This window comes from Miniopterus natalensis, chromosome 3 (assembly GCF_054644295.1).
Source record: "Miniopterus natalensis isolate mMinNat1 chromosome 3, mMinNat1.hap1, whole genome shotgun sequence".
Taxonomy (NCBI): Eukaryota; Metazoa; Chordata; class Mammalia; order Chiroptera; family Miniopteridae; genus Miniopterus; species Miniopterus natalensis.
The window spans coordinates 22447520-22468112 of record NC_142083.1 but is presented as its reverse complement, the minus strand read 5'-3'; the positions used below and the strand labels follow the sequence as shown (position 1 = coordinate 22468112).

The window sequence follows — 20593 nt, the reverse complement described above, 5'->3', positions numbered from 1 at the left end:
TGGAAGGGTCGTCTCCTCCCACCTGACAGCAGGGACTGCCCTGTCCATTTCCACGGCAACTTCGTAGGGTCTGTCTTAAGGGCTCGGCATGTTTTCTTGTCAAGGGACTGAAAGGACAGAGGTGGCGTCCCCTCAGTTCCCATGGCCTTCTTTCAGTGCCCATGCTCAGAGGCATTTTCATCACAGTGCCCTAGGCTTTCTCTACTTCTTCCTCTCCATCGCTGGACGTGCCTGTGCTTCAGAGGACACGGCAGGTTCAATGTACCTGGAACTCCATGATTTCCCGGAGATCAATTGCCCTGGGAATTGCTATAGATCAGCTGCCATGATCCCGTAGCATCACAGGGATGGTTCATTGTGGCTTTCCTAGGAACCCTCCAAGGTTGCCTGGAGTTTGCAGGGGGCTTTGCTGGGCAGGTGGAAATTGGGGAGTAATGAGGAGCTGCTGTGTTGACCTGGTGTGTTCACTCCAGGAATCTAGAAATGAGTCCCACACAAAACTAATGCCATGGGAGCTGACAGGGGAATCTTCTGCTGGCAGCTTGGCCTGGGGGCCAACCACAACCAGGCAGGAACTGATCACTAGCCCAAAAAACATTCAGGCACGCTAGCTGTAATCCTTTAATAAGAATTTATTATGTCCCAACTTGAGAGAAAACATGAAGATCTTGTTTGCATTATTAATGATTAAACATTAACATAGTACTGTTTTACTATAATTGAAGAAAGATTTTGATCCAAAGCCTAAAAACTATGTGTTATATCTTGTTTGATTCTGAGTGCAACTGATAAACAAACTAACATTTTAAGTGACTGCTAAATAAATAACACTTGGAAGCAAAATGTGCCACGTGAATTTTAAAACCAAGGCTTGTTACTGAGTTTGTATTCAGGAAGCTCCATGGAATTGGTCTTGAACCTAATGTGTCATGAAGAGCAATAAAACAGTGGTCAGTATTGTCTGGGGAGTGGATAAAGTTTGATTTTCCTTGTCGTTAAGCTGAGGTTACAATGAAAGCCTTCACTGACACTGGTGGCCAAAAGCAGACTTTAGGACTTTGGGAATCAGGGAAATCAAAGCAGTTCAAGTAAAATGAGAACTGCAATTTAAAAAAAAGTTAAAAACCATCTACTTTATGTTTGCCAAAGATATAGAGATGATTTATTTCACTTATTTCTTTACTTCATTTGTATTTTCTACCAAAGAGTAATGCAGCCTCTTTCAAGCAGCATTTGTATATTTTAGGACATACATTTATGCTGCCCCTTCATTCAGAATTCTATTCATTAGGAGTTGATATTAATTGCACTCAAGTTGGAGGCAAGTCTCACTGCAATGTCTATGATGAAATGACTTCTAATGTAAGTTCCTAATGGAAATCCTCCCACAATTAATATTTGAACCAAGAACGAAAGTGGTTTTCTATAAAAGTACAAATAAATCTTATCTAGATATTAAATATTATAGCACTTAATGCTGCAACACTTCCAGCAGTAGGCTCCAGCTATTCATGATGCTTAAAAGTCATTCTTTAAAAGTTTGAATTAAAATTTTTTATTCATTCAAATTAATTTGCCCTATAATTATTTCAGACTAGTAAGAAATGACCTTAATGCAGATTTGAGGAAGAGGTCAGGGAGATGTTTTTCAGGGAAGGTGATATAAAAAATGTGGAGGAAATGAGGAAGGTTTAGATGGGCAAGTAGGGTAGAGAACGGAGTACAGCCTTGTGGAAAGTGGAGGGGGTGCTGAGCTGAGAACACTGAAGTCAGGTGCACCGGGGGGCCAGGGCAGGCGGAGAGCGGGCACGGGCTAGGGAGCTGGGCTGAGGCTGTTCCCGAAAGGTCTCATGTGCTAAGGTGTGTTAAGATGTTTGGACTCTGTCCTGAGGGCAGTGGGAGCCACTGAAAGGCATGGCTCTGAGGACTAATTTAATCAGGCAGAGTTCCAGAGAAAACATAAGACCCGGGACGCAGCTACTGTGGGTGAAAATGAAATATGGAACAATTATTGGCATGGCTTTTTCTCGGGAAAACATGGCATGCTGTTTATGGGGCTGGAACTCACATCGACATATCCCAACCCCAGACTTCTCCACGGTCCTCAAGCCAACATTAGTCTGCAGCATACCTGACCCGCCGTATTGTCCACAAATTCAGCACTAAAATAAAATAAAACCATTCAAACCACTTCTAAAACCAAAGTAGCTCTCATCATCATTAATAGCCTTCCTATAAAACCTAATTTGTTTTACCTAAACCCCACTGTGCAAGATCCTTCCTTCTGGGACTGTTTACAATGCAAATACCCTTGGCAGGCACAGCTGCTGGAGAGATGACCGTGGGAGAGGACACTGGATAAGGCATCTAGGGGCTGGGAGGAGAAAGGTTGAGGAACCGAGGGAAAGAGAGCTGTGAAAATGTAGGTGGCAGTGAATGATGATAATGATGGTGAAGACAAAATGAACTTCTTGGACCCACATGTCCAGCTGCCTGTGGACAGGATGGCAGGGAGCGTCTGTCAGCCAAACAGCATGAACAAATGCTTTAGAATTGACAGCAGTGATCTCACTGGTATGTGCCTCTCCAGTTTACAGAGCTCTTTGATGACGGCTGTCGCACTGGGGACAGTGATCTGGGGAAGCTGCTGTTATGCTGTTTACTTCGTGGATGAGAAACTCAAGGGACTGGGATTGGACTGATGGAGAGATGCCTGCAGTCTCCATGAAAGGATGTGAAGGTTCCATGAAACAAGGGTTCAGGAAAGTTCTGGACTCTGGTATACAAACATCTAGGGCTCTGCAGTCATGACCAGCAGTCTGGAGAAAGCATTCTGCCAGGTATGAGAACTGCCATAGACCATTTTAAGAGGTTATTTAGTCATCTGGAGACTGTCAGGAAGGGCTGCTCACCAGCTTTGGAACACTGGAGACAGAACAAGCCCAGCACATCTCCGAGCCCTGACCAAGAGGCCTGGTGAATCGGAGGTCTCCTCGCTGCCTCTCAGGCGGAGAGGGCCACAGGGCTGCCCAAAGTCAATTCTGCACTGATGGCAAAGAGGCTCAAGAAAACGTGCCCAAGCTCACCCTGCCTCTCAGGGGGAGAGGGCCACAGGGCTGCCCAAAGTCAATTCTGCACTGATGGCAAAGAGGCTCAAGAAAACGTGCCCAAGCTCACCCTGCCTGTCAGTGGCAGGCTGTGCCTTTAATCTCTGGCCATTTGGCTCTAGTGCTGTGCTCTTTGTACTTCACCAAGTAGTAAAATGAGCCTCTCGGGCACTAATTCGCTCCCTAGCTTCGCTGGCAGTTGGGATCTCAGCACCAGGGAAGCAAAATCTCACTCTTTCTTCTGCTTCAAATACACTTGGAGGGGCAGATACATTTTGGACGCTACACCGCAGAAAGCACGCTGACCAACCTGCATGCACGTGGGGAAAAGTGACAGCGATGGTAAAGGCCACAGCAACGCTGGTGTATTAGAACTGAACATGTCTGGCCTGGGAAGGGACGAGCTCATGGGGACAGGTGGCTAGTGTCGAAAACGGGAAGGCTTTTAGAGGGGAGAGACATTTGACTTTTGCCGAACGGTGCTGGAGGGCAGACGTTGCAGATACAGAGTTTTGCTTAACACAAGTTAGAGGTGCCGCATAACCACAGCCACCCTAAATGGAATAATATGCCTCGTTAGATAGTAATTGCAGCTCACAGTAAAGGTATTTGAACAAAATGAAATGACTCCTTGAGAAGATACTGCCTTTCTTCCTCTGGTACAATAACTACCTTCCTCCTGCCACAACGGTCTGGCCTAGCTGCCCATTTGCCCTTCGATGGCTCCCTCAGCGCAGGGTGGCACAGGATGGCTGAGTTCTTGGTCCTGGGATGAGAGCAGGAGTTTGACGACGTTTGTATCACTTGCTTAAGAGGACATCACTTCTCCTCCATTCCTATGGGCTGGAACGAGGCGGGGAAGGGCTAGGGAGCTTTGCCCACGCAGGCAAGGACAGCGCCCTGGTGCCAGGCAAAGCAACAGGACGGATCCCAGGACCACATGTTGGTCCGGGCCACCTGCCTAACCAGGTACCATGAGATGGAAAGAGATACCTGTGCAGCTTGAGCTTCTGAACTTTTGAGTCTCTCTGCTAGAATGCTTGTGTTTAGACCGATACAACTATTCCTTAGAGATGTACAGGTTATTAAGGTACTACGTAAGGATTTGTAAGCCATGTTTCCATAATTTTATAATTCTATGTCCACCACCCCCAGATTCATCTGCTTTTTTCCAAAACCAGCTGTCCCAACAGTTCCCACCATATTCAAACATAAACACTCCATTATGTCAGTGACCCTGATCTTTATAAAAGTACCAAGGTTCAAAAAGGTCAAGGACTTTTCACTTCCTGAGTCTCTTTTATCCCCATACCAAGTCTGCTCCTAGGGCTTATATTTTCCTTTAGAAAACATCTTTTGCAATGATACAGGCGATAAAGGCATTTGAAAGTTCTATTTGCGGTTATCTAAATGTGAGGACTGGCTTATTTATTTAGTTTTTAAAGTGATGCATTATTTAGACTGCATGTGATAACATTCTTCTGAACTTGCTTTCCTTCGGGGAGGAACCAGAAGTCCAGGCCTCCCTGAAGTTGAAGGTCTGGCTCAAAGAAATCGAACATAATTTTGTATTGGTCAACACACCCACATTCTGATGCATCAAATGTATCTTTAAGTAAAATAAAGGAGTTGAGCTAATAAAATGAGATGCTAGCCTCCTTGCCTCGGTTCTAGGAAGAAATAAGCCAGTGACAGATGGGTCTTTAATTCTGCCCCACAGATCTGCCATTTTTATTTCAAATTTCATCTCTTTACTCACGTTTTACCTCTTATACATAATGCCCTTACCTCTTTTCTCCTAATTTACTCAAACTCCGTGAGTTTTTCAAGATTTTGCTCGATGATTTTCCCACCCTTAATTCATCCCTTAAAATCTCTGGTATATAATTCCAAACCAAATAAAGTTGCCAATAATTGTTCCATATTTCATTTGTACCCACAGTAGATGCATCCCAGGTCTTAGGTTTTCTCTGGAACTCTGCCTGTTCTAAGCCTGTATTAGGTGTTTAATAAATAGATCTGAAGCACAGATAATTAAAAGATATGGGTCATTTTTTTCAATGATATGAAAACTGTCAATGAAGAACAAAAGGGAAATCCATTCCCCCACCGATTAAACACAATTCACGAGGATGAATGAATTTGGCTTCCTCGTGAACGGACTTTTCCAAAAGAAACATTTTGAATTTTGTACTTTGCTATTAGCAGCACTTATGATACTGAGCACAGAGGTCCTCATTTCATTTCACCACCGCGTAATCTGAAAATTATTACCATCAGCTCGTTCTCAATCCTTTCTAATCATGGGTCAATTAAAAACATCGCCAACAGTTTCTCCAGCTCCTGCTTCTCAAATCTCCTCACATGAAACACATTTTAAACCATCTTTGACTTTTAAGTTTTAGCTCCATTAAATTCCTGTCAACGCATTCTGGTTTTTTTTCATGGAAACAGAAAGACAATGATACTTTTTGAGCCCTACCGCCGACAAAGACAAACACTAGGAGGGAAAACTCATACTACTCAACAACAAAGAACTTGCAGAGTCTCCCGAAGCATTTTCCCTCCAGTGCACATAGGAGAAGGAGCATTTCAGCCAAGTATCGGACGTAAAGGGGAGTGTATTTGAGGCACTAATAATTCACAGAGCTTCATGGAACCACTGATTTAGAATGACTGGCTCCTTTCTAATTTATGGCAAGTTTTTCACGTCCCGCTGCCTGTTTGGCTGAAGGGTCCTGCCCTGCGAGAGAATTCAGGCGGCTGCTGGGGGAGGCCGTGAAGGACCCTAATAGTGGTGCTGGGATGTGAATTTCAGGTAAAACAAAATGGAACCCACACCATGTGAGAGGAAGGGCTTATCCTAAGATGCAGAATACATAGGAGAGGGTATAATTAATCTAGAATGCTCCTCTCACGCTGGATTTTGCAATCTCTGTTTCAACTTAAATATACTTCCTTTTAGGGACTAAGAAAATCTTGAAAGAGAAATACATACTTCATAAACTTGAAGTGCAAAGTATCAACAGTTAAGGGAGATAGGAAGGCCTTAAGAAGATTTAGAAATAGACTATCAGTTAGTAGAACCAGTTATTAAATATTTACATTTTCCCATTGGCTTAGAAAAAGACCAATTTTCCCTCTGGCACAATGATGGGTTTTGCTTCCCCTGATGTAGCTTCTTGCTGCTGCCGGTCACCCCCAGCCTAGGCCTGGCGGGCTGGGGAGGAAGGCAGAGGCCTGGGCTCCCTCTCCTCCTCCAGGCAGGCAGCCGGGGGGCCGCAAGGAGGCACCTCGGGCAGTTGCTGGTGGAAGCCCATGCTTCTCCTCCAGCCCTGTTTATGCGTTCCGAATCCCCACTCCTGTTTATTAACTCAAATCTATCACGCGGTCACCAATCATTCAAACTACCCATGTTTGCTGGTCTGGTAACAACTAAACAACAACTTCTGGGAACCGCTGTTGAAGAATTCTCCCCTCCTAACCGAAAAAGAGAAGTTATGCAGACCTTATTAGCAGTACTTGGAAGTGAGGCATAGAATCCCAGTTTCTAGATGTGACATTTTTGTCTTCAGGCTTTATTTTTAAACCATTTGGGGGAGGAAGACTCCTTTGCAATGTATGCTAAAAACTCCTGCCTACCTTGAGCGAGGGCACTGAACGCTCAGCCTCATCATGCTCTGTGGCCGGCTGTTGGCAGGACTGGCAGCCCCTTCACTCCTTGCAGGAACCCGGTGAGGGTCGGGCCGGGAACACAGGCTAGGCTGCGGGGCCTTCCCCTCAGTGTTCCTGGACTTCCTGAATTGCTTTTTCTATTTCTTTCTGTCTCCTCTCTGCAATTACTTGTTGATGCTTGTTGGTTCTTTTTTTTCTTTGCAAAAATCCCTGAGTTCATTAATTTTTAGTTGATCAAAAAATATGGAAGCTCAGAAAAACAAGCTTATTTTCTTTCCTATAAGAAGATCTAGGGTGAGGCCCTATGAGTGCAGGCCTGTCCAACCGGAAAGTGCATGGCTCTCAGTGTATGCTCAGGGGACGCTGAGTGACTATTTCTCCTGCGTCATCATCAATTCTCCTGTTTCACTTACTCAGACTGTTGGACAAGTGCCCCCTACATCTAGGATGCATCTTGTTAGGACCCAATAGTGTGTCTTTGGGCTGAGGGCCTGTGTATCGCTCGTGAGCCGAGGCGGTAAAGCAAACCTTACCTTTTTGTAGAGACTCCTCAGGTCTCGGTACTGCCACATGCTGTTTAGGACCTGAGATGCGGCCTTGACCACTTTTGGAGAATGTCTGGTAAAGAAAAGACAGGACAGGCGTGATGGTGAGTGGGCTCCAACCTGTCGGCCAGTGGCGAGAATCAACCTCCTGGCTTCCTGGCTGCTCCGCTCAGCCTGCGGAGCTCAAGGGAGAGGTCACCGGTCCCCAACCCCATTCTCATCCACACACCCCGAGGGACACAGACAGGAGCAATCACAATGTGGCAGAGAACGTTCAAAATGCAAACAGAAGGGTCAGGATGCAAGGCTAGCATCTGACTGCAGAAGAGAACAGAAGAGAGAGTGGCGAGGACGGGCCAGGCCCAGGGGTGTTAAGGGCAGTGCCGTGCAACCCGCGCATAAGAGGGACAGTGGCGCTCAGTGTCACTGGGACAGCGTAGCCAGTGTTGGCTCCACACGCCTGCGGGCTGCAGGGCCTTGCTCTCCGCCTGCTGCTGATGCCCAGACAAGAGCCTGGCATCTGCCACACACGCTCTCACAGGTGCCCAGAGGAAGAGAGAAGCATCTATAAGGAAAACCCTTCATGCAGTTAACGTTCCACCCTCTGGGCCATAGTGAGAAAGTCAAGTCACATAAGCCTTTTGACTAGTGGTTCTGACCATTATTTTGAGTCATGGCTTTGAAAAGCCTATGAAGCTATGACTAAATATTTTACCTTTTGGTTCAGTGCCAGTCTGCATCACAAAACAGATACTAGATCAATAAATCTGTGTTGACATAATTCTATGAAATTCTTGGACTTCACTTAGACTAGAGGTGAGGGGAAACTACTAATTGCCTTTGGACTCTTCATTCTACCAGGCTGGTTCCACAACCAGCTGCCCAAATCTAGCATCTGCCATGGACCCTGTGCCCATGTCAGGAGCTGGCACACTTTTTCTATAAAGGGTGCTCTAATAAATATTTTTTGCTTTGGGGGCCATTGGTCTTGGTCACAGCTCCTCAACTCTGCCATTGTAGCATGAGAGGAGTCATAAATAATACATAAACAAATGACGTGGCTGTGTTCCAATCAAGTGCAATTTGCAAAGGCAGATGGTGGGCGGGATCTGGCCCATGGGCCATAGGTTGCCAACCCTGGTCTATCTGGATGGTGACTCCTGGAGCTGCACAGGATATAACCATTCCTGAGGACTCCAGTGGGAAGACCTGAAGCTGGTCCATGATGTAATGGCCCACACATACCCTGAGAGAAAAGATCTGAATCAAGAACAAAAATGCCTTTGAAATAAAATGGCCTTTGAAATAGAAAGTGAGCAGATAAGGTTAGATGGGATCAGGTCGAGGTTGGAATTGAGAAGCAGAGTAAATGGATGCTGCGAGGACAAGCATTTTGTAATGAAATTATGGGATGATAATACATGGTCAATTAAATGTGTGCTATTTCCTTGGATTTTCACTTTTGTAATTTAGACCAACTAAGGTTAAGGTTTCTTCAGCCATTTATTTTCTGGTAACAGTAACAATCACTCTTACTATTATTATAACTGAGCTGGAATTCAGGCTGTGTTAGGAAATCTATTAGTTATATCACATGCTTTTAAAAGAAAAAAAATATAGAGTTTTTATAAATTTCAAATTATTTTTCTCTATGAGAGATGAATTATATTCAAGTAACAGATGTATTTTCTTTTTACTAAAATAGATGCCTGCTAAATGATTTCATGATTTATGCCAGTACCACACTCTAAATGTAATATTAAATCCCTTTGACTTAAAGGCAGGGAATTTTAGATCTTTTTGTGGATACAAATATAGGTACATTTTAATCTTACCCAATCAATGCTGAACAAAGATAAAATGCTGTGTTTTGCAGTGTTTTATCGTTGTTAGCTAGATATTTATCCACTACAATAATCCAACTCTAGAGAAACATATATTAATATTCAGGTAGTGATAATGTAGTTGAAATATATGTATTACCTATGCAAAAATTCCTCTGACAATTTTTTGTTTCTACTTCTTGCTTCGTTACAAAATAGAGACTGTGAATGTGTAATGATAGCAGGTTTTAACCTCTCAATTAAAATGCCAATACAAGCTCAGTGTTATAATAACATGCGAAGGTCAAAGAAACATTGCTTTCTTTTAGCCTTTAACTTTAATCCATCCACTGAACTGGTACCATAGCAACTTCTACTTGAAGAACTATAACTATTGACTGAAGGACTTGAACAATTGAGTGTTTTTAATGTGACAAGTGATTATAACCTCAGCCATGATACACACTTCCTTACTGACAAGTAACAGTTGAGACTGTTAATGGCTTTTCCGTCTTATGACAAAATACAGTGGCACATTCAACACTATTTCCTACATAACTGTTAAAATTAGAAAAAAAATGTACTTTTAAAAGAGATGGATGTGACAGAATGTCCATAATGGGTGTTTAAAGTGATGTGAACAGAATAATACAGGTTATCAAGACTTCAAAATGGCAAGTGTACAACTCCTGTAAGAGTCATTAACAATTATGCAGCCTGATCTTCACCGGAGTTGTGAAATGAGGGGTGGCTGAAGATTTCAGTGGGTTCAATTGATCGTGGGTGTTCAACACAACCATTCCAGCAGCAGGAACCCAGACCACTGCTTCCAGTGGTTGTGTTAACAAGACATGGTGTGTTGTGCAGTTCAGACAGATTGTGATTGGCACCTTGACCGTGTGACTCATTAATATCACCCACGTTTAAGCCTGTAAATATTTAGAAATAAAACTTATAGATATGTAAAATGGAGAACCATAGCTAGGCCTGTATTTTACCTGTGTTTTCCCATGCTATCTCAAATTTAAAAATCAGGTTTGAATCAAGTTTATTTCTATAAATGCTTTTTAAAGGACAACTTAAGGAGGACAGATTTGCAAGCATTTTATTGATTAGCTAGAGTAAATTGATATTCCTCTGCTTTCCAATGATAAAATCACCCCCGAGTTCAACAATTTTATTTTCAATAAAGAATTTCTATCTTATTAAAACGTGTCTAGAAGGCCATGGGGAGGTCTCACTGACTGTTGTCATGATAGAGTTGAATGATGAACAGTAAGTTTAGTGCTAAGATTCAGAGAAACTTTTCTGGATTCATTTTAAGAGCAGTGAGAGGTAATAACCAAATATAGGTGCGGATCAGGATATCTGAAGCTATAGAAACCTGTTTTGATCCCCAAATTAGTCACTATATAAAAAAGAGGTAAATTCCATGAAAGAATGGATGAAACTGACTATAACCTGGAAAATGCTTGACTCAACTCAGTTCAACATTTCTTATTAACACATAAGTCCAGACTGTTAACACTGAAAAAGAAAGATAAAGGAACACTGAGATGCAAGAAGTGAAATTCCATAAAGAAATTTCATTCCATTAAAGAACATTTATGAGATCATCTGTAGTGAAAGCAACTTCCCATTAACAATGAAGACCTAATAGGGCCATTTTCTGGATTGGCAATGTGGATACACACTATTTCATAAATGGTTTCCTCAAAAGATTTTTAAAATTAGATTCACCAAATAATTTTCTTTAACCATGGGACTGATAAAAGCATCTTGTCACAAAACCATGTGGCTTCCTGCCTATGTAGAATAGCATTTTATTGTAAGTACGATATCATAAGGTATAATTCAAGCCAACTATCTACACTGCACAATTATTACCCGAGTCTAATGGGGCTTCTCTATTTGATGTGGAAAATTATTCCAATTCTAGTACTGAATTGTTGATTGGAACTATTTGGAGGTCTCAGGGTACTTAAACAGAAGCCCTGAAACTTCTTTTAGAATACAATGGTAATATCCTGAATTAAATGAAATAATGAGAGAATTTTCAAAAAGTCTCAAAGTGTATCTCTCACAGCATTTAATAACAAAAGATAAATTATTAGCATTTGGATGTAAAGGAAGGGGGAGAGGGTCAGGGGATGAAAAGTGGAGAAATAGGCCCTTGGTAACAAAAGGTTTACCCTTTTAATCTTATTTGATTCCATTGAGGAACTTCCAGGAAGCAAAATTTAATTAAGTTTAGTGAATGTTCCTGTACAATTGACAGCTCTGATCCACTGGCTCTCTGGCTCGTGATGATATTTTTCAGTCACATACAGTAAGATAGCACTGATTCTGAAATCAAGCTGGGGACATCCCTATTTGTGGTGCTGTAGTTGCTTTTACATGAAGTCTCACCTCTCTTCTTTCCATTTGCATAAATGTCTTCCTTCCTCACCACTATCCCCTCTACCTGTTTATTCTCTTAAGAAGTTATTATCATTTTTTCCAGGATATATATTAGGACAACTCCTTCCCAGTTTTAGATTGGACAGTAGGCAGAGCGACATATTAAATTCAATACTTTGCCCCAAATGCACAGCTAGCAAGGGAGGGTGCTGGGTTAGCACTGAGTTCTCTCTGACTCCATCACACTGTTTTCTCCCCCTACTGGCCCTGAAGAGCTGAAGAGGCAAAGAGCAAAAGGACGGAGTTACATCATAACACTTGGACCTAAACCCCAGAGGAACCACCACCACAGAATACCTGCATGTATCCAGGTTAGGCTGGCTGTCTCTTCCATGCTGGAGGAACATTCTCGTGTATGCACGCTGAACTGTCAAGTCTACCTTACCAATATCACAGTAGTCAACCAAGTCATGACTTATTAATCAAATTGAAATTACCAGTGAGACCAGCCTTCACTGTGGGGTAGGAAGACTGGAAACCATTTGCTGTTTTTGTTCTCTTGATTATCAGAGACAAATGCTTTTCAGTGACATGCAACAGTGTTACCCATGACCAAGGCCATTGGGCACACTTGGAGCCATTCTACCAATGCCGATTCTATGGTGATATGAAGTCACCATCTGACTTACTTATCTCCTTTGCTTTTGGAGATGCCAACCAACTTCTCGATGCCGCCAGCATCCCGTAAGGCCTTGGCGTTCTCCATGTTCTTGGTGATCACTTCGTGTAGGGTGCAGCAGACAGCTGTCACTGTGTCATCCGACATGGCCTTGCTTGCTGCACTGTTGCTGTTGTTTCCGCCCGGAAGCCTGTGGACCAGGTCTCGCATGGCGTATTTGCCTTTGGAAAAAATAAAGGGAAGAGTTGAAATGAGGTCGAAATGGAGGAAGAAGGCGAAGGGAGAGGTAGGTGCAGGGGAGAAAAAACCCCAAGAGGCAAGATTAATGCAGTATCGTCTGTTTCTCATCACTGACTAGTCTCCATGGGGTAACTGTGAACACATACAGAGAACACAGTATTTCCTCATGACGAAAGCGTGGTCTTGGGTTCTAGGTGGACGTGGGAATGAACCTGTGGGCCTGTTATTTCATTGCCTCTAAGCCTCAGCTTTTCACATCTGTAAAGCAAGAAGAATGATGGTATATATCTCACAAGATTGTTGTAAAGATCAAGTCAGTAAGTATGTGGAAAGCATTTAACACAAAAGGATTACTGAGGATGTAGGCATTGATAGATGTTAACGATCAGGAGCTTCCTACTTGGCATTCAGAGGAGTCAAGAAAACATACGGGAATTCTTTTTTTTTTTTTTTTTTATAATATATCTTTGTTGATTTCAGAGAGAGGAAAGGAGAGGGAGAGAGAGAGGGATAGAAACATCAATGATGAGAGTCACTGATCAAGCCCACAACCCAGGCATGTGCCCTGACCGGGAATCGAACCCCAATCGCCTGGATCCTAGGTCGACGCTCAACTGCCGAGCCACGCCCGGCCGGGCCATATGGGAATTTTAACACATAACCTCAAAAATGCTTTGATGGGCGCTAGGGTGGGACTTGTATTATTTAACAAGAGTCAAATCACAAATATGTGGAGAGCATGATCATATATGTTACTTGTGTTCTGGCCTCTATGAAGCAAAGAGAAACACTTAAAGTGAGGGAGAGAAGCTTTACAAATAATATATAACTAGGTGCCCTTTGAACTAGAGAACTGGATAACCTGCTCTTCTCCAGGATAGGGTTTCATTGTTTGGTTCTACCCTATAACACTTCCTAACTTGACATTTTCCTTCATGTGAAAATAAAATAAAATTCAACTTTGCTTCCTTACTTTGCTTTATCATTATTGATCTTGCTACTCCCAATGATAGAGGTGCTTATAGTAACATCTTTATGGAGTGCTTCTAGTTTACAAAGTGCTTTAGGCATTACCAATACCCCTGCAAGACAATTAATTGATCCCACCTGAAGCTGCCAGTTCTGTTCCATTCTTTTTCTTCTGGAACTAAGTAAATGAGGGCCTGTAGCAAAGCTGGCCGTGCTTGAATTTTTCAGATGGCCCGTGTCCAAAGTTAAATCCCTTCCTTGTCTTCCATTCCCCATTAGACATATTTAGCTAACACCTAAAAACTATTTGAAATATTTCCCTTCTCACATGTCTGTAAGGGATAGCCTCTTTTAGCTGTTTAATTCTCTTGTGCTTGGTGCCTGGGGGTAGGAAAAGGAACCCCTTGGGAGGAAGCAACAATATCTTCATTCCAGGCAGGAAAAAATAAAACACAGGCCCTTGTAATTTTGGTATCTGCTCTTGTCCTATCTATGTATAGGTGGCTTATTTTAGCTTGGACAAAAAATGCTGATGTCTAAATTACTGAGATAAGAAAATGTCTTCATTCACTTTTGAGAGCTGAGAAATGTGCAACAGAACGGTCTGCCTGAAAACCCCTAAGTGCAGCATATTTATTTTCTAATGACAGCACTTAAAATAGTTTGGAGAGGATCCTTTGTACAGGGGCAGTCCTCTGAGCAACTTGCTTTATCTATTTATCATTAAATCTCACTCAACTCTGGCTAATGGTTTATTTTGTTGAGCTCAGCATGCTGGTGAGTTAATCAGTTCATTTACCCCCACAAGCCATTGTAAGACAAACCTGAGTTCCACAGGAGCTAAAGATGGGTGGGTTCTCTTTTCTTTTTCTTGATAAGGGAAGTGATAGAGAAAAGCATCAGAAAACTATTTCAATTATTATATACACAGGGGCATTCACGCTCCTGACGGCATAGGGAAGGGAAGACTGGTTTTGTGACCTTGGACATTGCCAAGGTTGAAAGCAACAATAAGGAGAGGGAGATGGTTTGGCTACAGCATTAAAAAATTTTTGTTGTTACTGTCATTTTTTTAAGTGACAGCAGATAGATTTGAAGATGTGGTTTCATCCTGCCCGGCTTTCTAACCAGTTGAGCTCTTAATGAGATACAAGGTGTCCCTGTAACATTCGGGTGGCAGAGAGAGTCACTTCCTCCAGAACGGCCCCAGCGTGCTGGGTAAACACTATCATTTTCCTGTGCTCCACGGCCTGGAAAACAGCAGGAGTCACTGCCATATATAACCTTCCACAACCTGTCGAGGAAACCCATTGGAATGATTTCACTTCTATTATTTCCAATATAGTTCACTGACATTTTACTAGGCAGCTGAAGAGTTTTCATTTAGTCTATTTATTAGCCTATTTGGAGGGATACATTTTAGTCTATATTTTGACCATCCAAGTGGAGAAACAAATCAAGTAAAATTATCCCAAAGGGCAGAAGACCGCTGAGCAAAATCTGTTAATTCTTTTAAGGGCAGGACATACAGTTGTTTTAGACTTGCATTATGCTGCTGAGAAAAGCCATCGTTTCACCCTTGAATTACCTATCTTCATGTGAAATTTGGGTGGCAAGAATAGTTTTTTAGCTTTTTCTTGTGTTTAGAAGCTTTGAGGCTTATTGGTAGGGGGAGGGGTAGGGAGAAAAAAAGGAACATAGGAGAATTACAGCCACAAGTGACCTCGAGTGGCCTGCCAATGACAGGAGTTCAGAGAAATCCGGCCGGACTGGGTTGTATGGGAAGCAGACGTCTACGATTTCTCCCATAGATCAGGGGAACCACAAGATATTTTACAAAGGAGATTCTTATGCATCAAGAAGGAAGTTTCAGAATAATGACACTGAAGGTGGAAGAAACAGATAGTCTTTTTCTTGACAATGAAGCTGTCTCTCTGAACTTCTATTGCAATTATAAGCATTACAACTCAAGGTAGCTTGTGCCTATAATTGTTCTATGTCCCATATTTTCTTTGTCCCCTAAGTTTCTAAACAATAGAAAGAGTAAAAAAGCTACACTTGTTGGAATGTCATCTTGATACGCCAAGGTTGCAGGTTTGATCCCCGGTCAGGGCACATATAAGAAACAACCAATGAATGCGTCAACAAGTGGAACAACAATGTTTCTCTCCCCCTCTCCTCTCAAAAATAAATTAAAAATAATAAAATAAAAATTAAAAATATATACAAATAGATTAAACCCTCCAATCAAAAGACAGAGATCAGCAGAATAGATTTTAAAAAAAATCACATGATTCAACTATATGCTGTCTACAAGAGACTCACTTTATAGCCAAAGACACATAGTTTGAAAGTGAAAGGATATCTGCACACCCATGTTCACGGTAGCATTAAAATAGCTAAAATGAGGAAGCAACTCAAGTATCCATCAGCAGGTGAATGGATAAGCAAAATGTGGTCTATCCACACAATGGAATATTTAGACTTAAAAGGGAAATTCTGATATGTGACAATATGGATGAAGCTTGATATTATGCTAAACAAAATGATTAGTCACATAAAGACATATACTGTATGGTCCCACTTATATGAGGTATTTTGAGTAGTGGAAATCATAGAGATAGGAAGTTGAGTGTTGGTTGTTAGGGGCTGGGAGCAGGGAGTTAATGTTTAAAGGCCTAGAGTTTCAGCTTTGCGAGATGAAGGGTTCTGGAGCTGGAAGTGGTGATGGTGGCACAGATTGATTTTACTTACTGTCACTAAACTGTACACTTAAAATGGGTGAGATGGTAAGTTTATGTTATGTGTATTTGAACACAACTTAAAATTGAAGAAAAAAGTAAATTAAGAACATCTGAGCAAAAATTCACAGGTCATTTTTAGCAGCTCCAGAAACAGGGAAGCTAAGAGGGGGTAAGATTTCAGGACAGAGGAGTGGTGGTGTCCCTGATTCAGGGCTGCTGGCATTCCAGCTGACTTTAAAAAAAAAAATCTTTTCTCTAAAGTTGGTTTGAGAGATTTGAGTTTACAATGGTGCATCACAAAGGCCAGCTCTATGGGGGACTCTATCAATGATCCAAAGGATAATAATCGGTGTAGGCAGGGACTCGAGTGACTTGTCTGTGGTCGCTACCTTACAGAGTGCAGGTGGTTAGACCATAAAGCCACTACTCAATATTGCCGCCACCAAAGGGGAAGCCGTGTGGAAGTCAATACCAGAAACAGGCTTAGTTCTGGAATAGATATAGAAAGAGAGTCAGTCATAAGCAAACAACACGGAAGCAGAAGTCGTCAGCAAGAGCAAAGCTGTTACCCATCATGAGATTCCCACCAGCTTTTGTCGGTACAGGAGCTCAGCAAGGAGTGCCCATTTCGGATGACAGTTTGCTAGGTCTCCTGAGTCTATCTGGGCACCTTCATACGCCCAACTACTCCACACAGGAGGCTCCCAGAAAGAAACATTATAAAGAGGAAATCATTTTGACTTGCAACGTTTACTTGCAATCCTTTATACACACACGCAGGAGGAAAGGGTGGCAAAGTTACAAGGTTGCAGTACATCTATCATTGATGCAAACAGTAGGTGTTTGTTTTTTTTTACACAATTATAATAACTCCCATAGTCCTCTCATGTCAGTACTGCAAAAGTCAGAAGTGAAGTTATTTTTATTAGAGACTAACAACTTAGAAGAAATGGCCCAAGGATTCATTTCTAATGGGAACTTGAGCAAAACAGAGTGACCTGTTTGTTAGTGGTGATGGTGAGTTGTGTTTTCTTTGCTTTCATCTCTGGGAGAACGTGCTTTCTTTTATAACGTGTGATTCCATGACGGTGGACAATGGGAAGGACACTGATTCCAAGTGAAGGCAGGGCCAGATAACTACTTTGCTTTCACAAACCTAATGAGCTGCTTTTCTCCGATGGGGCTTCCATATGATGTTTACTAGATGTGCATGTTTTTCTTTGTGTGAAAAAGTGAAATACAAATCCAACTTGTCCATTATTATTAAACATCAATGATGAGAGAGTCATTGATCGGCTGCCTCCTGCACGCCCCCTACTGGGAATCGAGCCCACAACCCCAGGCATGTGCCCTGACCGGGAATCGAGCCGTGACCTCCAGGTTCATGGGTTGATGCTCAACCCCTGAGCAACACCAGCTGGGCTTAAAAGTGTCTTTTACATCTAAACCATCTTTGGGGGTTCTCAGACTGCTGCTGGGTAACATCAAAGAGTTTCCTCACTTGATGAAATAAATGTCCAAGAACTAATTAGGTATGCTTGGCATTCTGTTGGTTTTATTTGGTTTAATACTACTGTGAGAGCTGTCCTGTTTATCAAGCCTCCGATATGGAAAGACCTGGCAAATGAATAAAAGAGAAGTTCAACCTCCACTTAATTACGACAAGTTCTATGATTCTGCTCCGGGAATTATGAACCTTTCTGTTTGCTTAGAAGCACGCTTCCTTTCATGTTAAAGAATGGCATACTGATGGGCAAGTTTTCAAAGGAAAGCATCCATTTCTAGGTTTAAAAGAGCCTTTTTACGCGGCGGTAATCCTAACACACTCTTTGTGGAGTAAATGAAACGCTCCTCGAGGTTTTTCAGGGCCCTCACTGTCCATAATAGGTACTTACTTTCATGGCAGTCATCAGCTAACTCCTTCTAAAACTAAACTTGTCTCAGTTGTGCTATTATTGATTGGGATGAGTAAGTGCTCAGAGCTATTCAGCCTTATCATCAATAGGTGGCTTCTGATTTTCTCTCGGGCTCACCTCAAGACCCCTGCCAGAGCCACAGGTCAGTAATTGGGGTCTGCTGGAAGAAACATCAAAACAGCCTGATTAAAGAACTCCAACAGGTACGCGACATTTGACGCTACAGAAAATAGGTCATTGGTTACGGGCACCCCGTAAATCTGGTAGCATTACCACATATGAATACTGCAGATGACCAAGGGGTTGAATCCAATTTCCAGAACTTATTCACCCTGAGAATCTGGACTGCTAACTAATCCAGTAGTAACAGAACAAAGATTAATCACCTAGACGAAAGAATACAAATTTAAATGTGGTTAACCTACTATTTTGAATTGGCTACGTTATAAAAACCTTGTTCCTTCTATTTCCTCTGCCTTTAATGCTTGATTTAATAAGTCATGGTTATCAAAACTAGAATAAAACACTCTTTTAAATGGAATCTTATTCTAATTGGCCCTCTGAAAAAGGAAAAAGGAAATCCTTTGAAACGTCTTAAAATAGATATGATACATGATCGGGAAAGGTTAATAATAATAATCCTGTAAATATAACAACACATGTTGGTTGGTCTTGCCTGTACACTTACAAGAGGAGTTAAATAATATAGAAAATGCCTTGAATAATGTTTACTTTCTTTGACCATGGGCTTTCATAGACTGAATTAGAATCTGTTCTCCTTTCTAACAGAACAATGAAAAAAGTCAAATCTTTATCCATGCCAGAGATGCCACATTTAAAGGAAAATATAATTTAATTAGGCAGGACAAGCCTATTAAAAAACAGTGTATGTCCTGTGTGGACCTCATGCTCTGACATCCACCAGGACACTGACTTGGCCTGTGCTGCATGGCTCGAGGAACCCAGTTCCACAGGCCGCGTGGCCGGTAACACCGAAAAGTCGGAGCTCAGAGGGATGGAATCATCTCTGAATTACAGGTGACGGAGGTGACGCCTGAGAGAAGTGGCTGACAGTCTTGGCGAAAGGGAACAAAATACTTCTGCTCCATAAAGGCACCAAAACTACAATCTTAGGAGCTATACCAACAAAACAAACCCTCAAGGTTTATTATCATATAGCTCTAGTTTTGATAACCGCACAAAGAAGTCTTTGCGAATGAATCCACGCGGCTGGCTATACCTATGTCTGCACAACTGGTGAAACAAGGTAAAACCATTAAGTGGGTAGTCACAAATAAGAACAGGCCTAGACAGACGTCTGTGGTTCAACCTGCATCTCAGGGGCAGGGCGTCAGCCCTGGGAGGGGCCGGGAAGGAAAACTGGCACTTGTTCTGCCTCCGTCACGACTGTGTGCATATCACATGTGTGACACAGCCCAGAGTCAGGAGAGCAGAACACACTATAGATCAGCCCAGGGAAGCAAATCAAAGAAAGAAAAAAGAAAAATAAAGGATTGCCCTTCTAGGCCTAGTCCCAAATAATGAATTCCTGGGTCATTCCCGTCAGTTACTGACCCCCAAATCAACTTTATCTCCGACATCTGCAATACCAAGAGGTGATGGATGATATGATTATCTTGTGAAAAAAAATGCTGTTTGTCGATTTCTTAAGTTTGGCTCCCTTGCAACAATTTGTAGGTTAAAAACCCCATTCTGCTGATGCTTTTGTCTTCAGGTCGTCCTTTCACAGATTGGAAAGTGGTTGTGGTGACACCGACCCTCTGGTCTAGTCTTGCCAGTCCCTCGCTCCCAGAATGGGACCTGTTCACCTCCACACCCCTCTGCTCCTGCTGGAGTAGAATAAATTTTAATGAGATGCACCAATTTTTTTTTTTTTTTTTTAAATAATGAACCTTCTCTTATGTATATGCCATTGGCTTTAATTGATTAAAGTTTATCTAAATAGAGAGAGAAAGAGAAGAAGAGGGAAAAAAGGCAGAGTAAGACGTCGGGATCCATGGGAGCCCAGGATCAGTGGTTGCTGTCTGCAGAGGTTAGGTCAAATTCTAGAAGAAACACTAAAGTTCCTTATGCTTTTTTTCTGTTAACTTTATGACTTAAAAAAACAAAACCACGCACAGCCTATAACACATAGAGGAACCTATTTCACATGCCAGGATTGGTAAGCAGTTGGCCTGAGACAATGATTCCGACAGTAACTCGACCTTCCAAATGGAAATCATATAAAGCAGAATCTTACAGGTTTACAATATATGGTAGGCAATTCTTTCAAGAGTTATTACCTTCAAATAAATAACCTATTTCATATGTTTGACAGACAAAAGGAATTGTATTTTTGGCACCTTGAGACTTTATCCAGAGGATTTCACAGAATTAGATGCTGAGAAACTCCCACAATGTCGAGTTGTGAAGAAAGAAGGTAATGAAGAGAAATATGGACAGGAAGGAGGCTAACCTCTGCGTATTTAATTTGT

General features: G+C 42.1%; 1 protein-coding gene across 2 annotated transcripts in view; it reads right to left on the bottom strand.

Annotated features, from left to right (window-relative positions):
• The window catches only part of CTNND2 (catenin delta 2), a 688599-nt gene that overhangs the window by 29263 nt on the left and 638743 nt on the right, over window positions 1-20593 (bottom strand). For both annotated transcript variants that reach the window (XM_087815345.1, XM_087815346.1), the window contains 2 exons: window positions 12240-12450; window positions 7316-7400 (listed from right to left, as the gene is read on the bottom strand). In XM_087815345.1, the coding sequence (XP_087671471.1) occupies window positions 7316-7400; window positions 12240-12450 (296 nt within the window). The remainder of the gene's footprint in view (window positions 1-7315; window positions 7401-12239; window positions 12451-20593) is intronic.